Raw genomic sequence first — 6,000 nt, forward strand, 5'->3', positions numbered from 1 at the left:
TCCACCAGTCTAATACGCTATAAATAGATACAGTTGATCTGTTTGCTGATACCAAGTTGTTCAAGAGCCGATAATTTTCAGGTAATTATTTACCAGTTATTGTTTGCATGAAATGCTACTTCGGGGTCATTTTGCTGGAGTTTTCATTTCCAGCTGATCACGCCACCATATAACCACATTCTGCGTGTCTTGGAACCCCGTAGAAGCCAGCAGTGTGTTGTTAAGAAAGGAATTACAGAATTCATGAAGTTCTGCTGGAAAATGGCTCCCAACTTTCACTAAGTTAGAAGGGGTTTTAGTAAAGAGATCCATGACGGCCACAGCATTGCACCCGAGGTGCGGCATGACAATAATACGTATTCTCAGATCATGCCTCTTTATCTCCAACTTCTTACCTTATAGTAAATTGATCCTCATTGTTGCAAAGTGGTGCCGCTGCCATGGCAACCAGATGAATATTTCTGCAGATATCTATAGTTTTCCCCTAGTTTTGCCCTTTATACATGACCTGTATATCAGCTACGGCTGTTCTACGGCGTAAAGAAGAGTAGTCTAACAGGGAACTGCAGTTTTAAAACCTTTTAGATGTAAAAATGCAATCGTGTGATCTTTCGTCAGGTCGATCCCAGTGGGAAGTATGAAAATCTGGTGACAATAAAATCCTTTAAGCCCGATTTCCGCTTGGCAGGAGGCCTCAACCTTCCAAAAATAATTGACTGTATTGGTTCTGATGGAAAGGAGAGAAGACAGCTTGTTAAGGTACGTCTCCTGCCATCTCTTACTGCCCTCATATCAGACTTCCCTCCACATTCTGTGCTTGTTCATGGCTTTTCTTTTTTATCCAAAAAAAAGAATAAAAAGAATGATTTTGGGACAGCATTCCAACTCCTGTCCTCATTCTTGCAGCCTTCATTAGTGCGGGTTTTAAAGCGGGACAGTCCAAAAAAAAACAACCACCGTCAAGTTGTGCGCTCCCCTTTCTGTATATATGTGTGTGTGTATATATGTATGTATATGTAGCGAAGGCTTTAAATTGCTTGAGAGTCTCCTTTGGGTTAAAATGCAGCGCGGTCCCACCAGTAGTAGTAGTTCAGCTCCTCACCAAACTCGGGGTACTTTGACATAGTAACGGGGTATGTGGCCGTATAGTGCGACGGGAACCCCCGGTATTTTTGCATTAGGTGTTTTTTGAGTGGGATTTGCTGGGTTTGCACTGCTGAATTCTTGCTTCTTGTTCTGTCAATAACTTCACTTGTCCTAGAAGCACACACGACGTAAGTTACGGTGGGGGGTATATCATTATGTTTTCAACGTGTTGCGTTATCATACACCTGACTCTTTCTTTAGGGGAGAGATGACTTGAGACAGGACGCGGTGATGCAGCAAGTTTTCCAGATGTGTAACACGTTGTTACAGAAGAACACGGAGACAAGGAAGAGAAAGCTAACGATCCGCAGATACAAGGTGAGATCCCAGTACTCCAAGGTCAGGCTTCAGTATGCCGACACCATAACGAGCAATCACCGCTCGTCCACAAGACGAACCTGTCCCATTCATCTGCCATGTGCCGTTTGCAAGGCTTTAGCGCGATTAATACAGAACAATATAAACCTATAGGAGAAAAGAAAATGAAATATAAAGCCATGGGCTGAGTGTTTATGGCCCCTCTGGTGAAGTCCTGCTTGTCTCTAAGAAATCCCTGTGTGACTGGGTTATTAAGACTGAACTATTCTATTGTTTGCTACAAAGGGCTATGATAAGGAGTTAGAGTATTTGTCTGGTATATTGGGCTGCGAGGTATACACACAAATGTCTAATATGCGAAAACTAGAGCTCTTAAAAAAAACAAAACAAAAAAAACAGTATTTGTGAAAACGCATTATTTTATTTGTAATAACAAAGTTTGTCTGCCAGTCTATAAGATCTCCGAATACTTTGAGATGAACGCTGCACATACACAGCATTTAATTTATATGATTCATAGAAGAGTATTTGTTCCTTTATCTCTCTGCCATTCTAGCTCTGTGTTCTATTATACAGAGTTAGGAAAGTCGTAGCTGTGCTCTTTACCGAAGCCTTCACGTTTGGAGAATGCTATGTATTTCTGTGGCTATTACACAGCCGTATCCGTTCCATGCGTGCTTTCTGTGTTGCAGGTGGTGCCCCTGTCTCAGCGGAGCGGGGTGCTGGAGTGGTGCACAGGCACGGTGCCCATAGGAGAATTCCTTGTGAACACAGACGACGGCGCTCACAAGCGCTACCGACCCAGCGATTACAGCAGCCTGCAGTGCCAGAAGAAAATGATGGTTAGTCTCCTATCGTAGTGTAGACAGAAAGAAAATGGTAGCGGGGCTTTAGCTGTCGTTGCTTGAGATTTTTGTAGGCCGTATAGGCAGTCAGGTGTGACAGATGGATACATCCAAAGGGTGTGAAGACCAAATCCATTTCTGGTATAATAATGGGCATTTCTGTACACAAGTAGAGTATCATGGTATGGAATTACAATACAGGAAGGAATATAAGGCCTGTGCTTAAAAAGCTCTATTAGGCGTCTGGAAATTACACTTAATATACGGAAAGTCTCTGAAACCTCCATCTCGTTGAATGTTTTGTTCCGCTGTTCTCCGTGTTGTCAGGAGGTGCAGAGAAGCCGATTCGAAGAGAAGTATCTAACGTTTCTTGATGTCTGTGAGAATTTCCGCCCCGTGTTCCGATACTTCTGCATGGAGAAGTTCTTAGATCCCGCCGTTTGGTTTGAGAAGCGTTTGGCTTACACTCGAAGTGTCGCTACGTCATCTATTGGTAAAGGGCTCCCATCTTTCAAACTAAATCACTTTCCTTTATTTTGTCTGCTGCTGTTAAAGTGGAATATATTTGTAAGTGATCTTTATGATAATGTTAAGCACTGGTCCTAGTATTCTGGGAATCGGGGAGCCAGTGAACCTAAAGTGACATAATGGGACTCCCATCATGTCTGATTCGGTGGGCGCCAGCAAAACTCAAAAGCCATCGAAATAGAGATGCTGGTCCAAAAATTCAGCCAATAAATCTTTATTAAATCTTTTTTAGGAAAGAATAGGAAAGGTTTTTTTGCTTAGCATACTGCAGGACATGTTATTAACCAAAAAATATATTTATTCATTAAATAATGAAGATAATGAATATCAATATTAATGCTCACCTTACCTGGAAAGGGGGCAGGTGATCTTAACCCTGGGCTTATCAAAAATGAATAGAAATGACTGCATTAACTCTGACATTATCTTGTATTTTCTCCCCAGTCGGTTATATTGTTGGTCTCGGGGACAGACATGTCCAGAATATACTCATTGATGAGGAGACGGCAGAGCTTGTGCACATAGACTTGGGTAAGGGTACGGACTGTGTGTGGCTGTGTGAGGTGAGCTCGGTAACCTGTATTTATTAATCCTTCTCTATTTCTATCTCTAGGAGTGGCTTTTGAGCAAGGCAAGATTCTCCCCACGCCAGAAACCGTTCCTTTCCGTCTGACCAGAGATATTGTGGACGGAATGGGCATCACGGGAGTTGAGGGGGTCTTCAGAAGGTATATTAGGGGTTTTTGTTAAGTAACTTTCTGAACCAAAATATCACCAATGAATAACAGCCTGGCATTAATATATCTGAAATCCTCGATGTTTTTAAGAAACCCGATGGTACCCAATATTTTCCTTACTGCCCCTTACATTTTTATATTAGAGCGCTTCGTGTCTGGATATCTACCGGAGCGATAGCAGTAAGAAGTCTTCCCCATGTACGCGTCATAATTATATTGTCAGTAGGACACCTAGCAATGGGTGAAGTATTTTTTTTTTTTTTTTTTTTTTTTTTTTTTTAATTAAGGCAGAAAAGCAAGAAAAGTTAAAATGTTGTGTTCCTGGACTTCGGACACTAAGGGGCTAAACTAGCTTGCGTAGATGCCAATCAGAGTATTGTTGCAAATAAAGATGCATTTCGCTATTTTTGCCACAATCAGTGGCTTGTATAAACTCTTTTCTGTTTACATTGGGGGCTGCGTAATGAATAAAAGCAGAGGATCGTGGACCGGTATCGTGAAACAGAAGTCATTGATTGTTGTTGATCATTTGAGTTGTTTGTGAGAAATATTACACAAATCTTCCAAGCTCAGGGCCTTGTGGGGGCTTCCCTTTAAAGGCTCACATCCGCGATGTGACAAACCGTGGTGTACTCGGGATGGACTGTTTACCGGCGGGCAGCACCGCTCTTAGTGTAGATAAGTACATCGATTAAGGAAAGGCTTCTTCAGCCACATTGTCACGAGGAACTCCAGTTTATTTATATGTTTATTTATTTAAACATTCTTCTGTGAAAACTTGGCTTTTTATTCCGTAGATGCTGTGAGAAGACCATGGAGGTGATGAGGAGCTCTCAGGAAGCATTGCTGACCATTGTGGAAGTAGGTGCTGCCTCTAATGTACATAAGTGAATGTCTAAACACTTCAATGCACATCATGCCTCGGACACCCAGGGTGATATAGCTTTTTAATCTTACCAATCAGTGATGTTGAAAACAAAATAGTCTCCTTTTCAACTCTCTAGCAGTAGTATCCTAACCGCTGAGCAGCTGGGTCATAGTTTACCAGTCGGGTTTTCAGAAAGTCTCTTAGCCCATGGCTTTAGACGGCTGTTATTATTTCAAACAGAATTTTGGATACTAATATGAAGCTGTAGTCGCCATAGAAGCTCCATGGCGTGACGTACATGGCGTGACGTACATGGCGTGACGTACATTGTGTTGGCTGCCGCGCAGGTCCTGCTCTACGATCCGCTGTTCGATTGGACGATGAATCCTCTTAAAGCCCTGTACCTGCAGCAGGATGAGGCCGATCTCAACGCGACTCTCGGCGGCGATGACCCTGAATGCAACCGGAACTCTTGGTAGCTAAAATGAATTTTCTCTTTGCAAATTCTTGTAACTATAGCCTTTGTTTTTTCTTTGTGTAGATATGTATGTAAGGTAAAATGGAATAAATATTTTTGATAGAAAATTATATTTTTGACACTAACATAAATATATAGAAATAGATGTATCGCACATGTTCCGCCTGCTCCTCTGACTTTTGTACTAAATGCAGGATTAGAACATACATTTCTGCTACCATTAAATGCCCCAAACATCAGAAATAATTATTTAATCAAGGGGAAAAAAATTCCCAGGAACACCTAATTGTCAAGTGGCACATGAGCAGTTTACTACAGGACTCACTGCTGCTTCCACGGCATTGAATTAAATGGGATCTACGATAAGTAAGAGTTGGGTCTAGGCAGGGAAGGCTGGCACCTTTTGGGCAAGGGGCAGGTAAAGCCAAGTCGGCCCATTACCCCCTCCTGGTAACATGCACACATTCATGCACACACATGCTAACACGAACACACATACAGTACATACTTCTTACCGTGGATGGGGGGCTTTTTCCTAGCGGTTAGCTTTTACTGCAGGCTCCCAGCCTTGTTCCCGCTCCTGTGAGTAGGCCGGTCAGAGTCATAACCGCTCATTTTGGAGGATTTTGGACCAGTGTTAAGGCCGTCTCATTGCTGCTATGTTATCAGCGAACCGGTTTATGCGCAGCCGTAGTGTTTAGCAACCATTAACATGACTCATAGTTTTCTAGAGTGACAACCCTAGATAATAAGTCTACTAATTATAACCAAACTTCTGTCTTTACTGGAGGCCAAGTTGGTCACTGTTGAGTATATCAAGAGCTTCAGGGATTTAAGAACCACGTTGTTCTGGCATTCAGCTGTGTTGTAACCGTTCTGTTTTCTGCATTGTTTAGCAATGACACACAGAGCTTTAATAAAGTGGCAGAACGTGTCCTGCTGCGTCTCCAAGAGAAATTAAAGGGAGTGGAAGAAGGAATGGTTCTGAACGTGGGAGGACAAGTGAATCTTCTCATCCAGCAAGCCATGGACCCGAAGAACCTCAGCAGGCTTTTCCCTGGATGGAAGGCCTGGGTGTAA

General features: G+C 42.5%; 1 protein-coding gene across 1 annotated transcript in view; it reads left to right on the plus strand.

Moving 5' to 3' along the window:
* LOC149288922 (serine-protein kinase ATM-like) overlaps positions 1-6,000 on the plus strand; it is a 47,495-nt gene extending 41,495 nt beyond the window's left edge. Inside the window, exons 54-62 of the mRNA XM_089491147.1 lie at positions 619-759; positions 1,348-1,464; positions 2,157-2,306; positions 2,637-2,802; positions 3,282-3,368; positions 3,451-3,565; positions 4,372-4,435; positions 4,790-4,917; positions 5,817-6,000. Coding sequence (XP_089347273.1) covers positions 619-759; positions 1,348-1,464; positions 2,157-2,306; positions 2,637-2,802; positions 3,282-3,368; positions 3,451-3,565; positions 4,372-4,435; positions 4,790-4,917; positions 5,817-6,000 — 1,152 coding nt within the window. The remainder of the gene's footprint in view (positions 1-618; positions 760-1,347; positions 1,465-2,156; positions 2,307-2,636; positions 2,803-3,281; positions 3,369-3,450; positions 3,566-4,371; positions 4,436-4,789; positions 4,918-5,816) is intronic.

The sequence above is a fragment of the Sceloporus occidentalis genome, unplaced genomic scaffold, assembly GCF_023333645.1.
Source record: "Sceloporus occidentalis isolate IW3139 unplaced genomic scaffold, rSceOcc1.0.p SCAF_49, whole genome shotgun sequence".
NCBI lineage: Eukaryota > Metazoa > Chordata > Lepidosauria > Squamata > Phrynosomatidae > Sceloporus > Sceloporus occidentalis.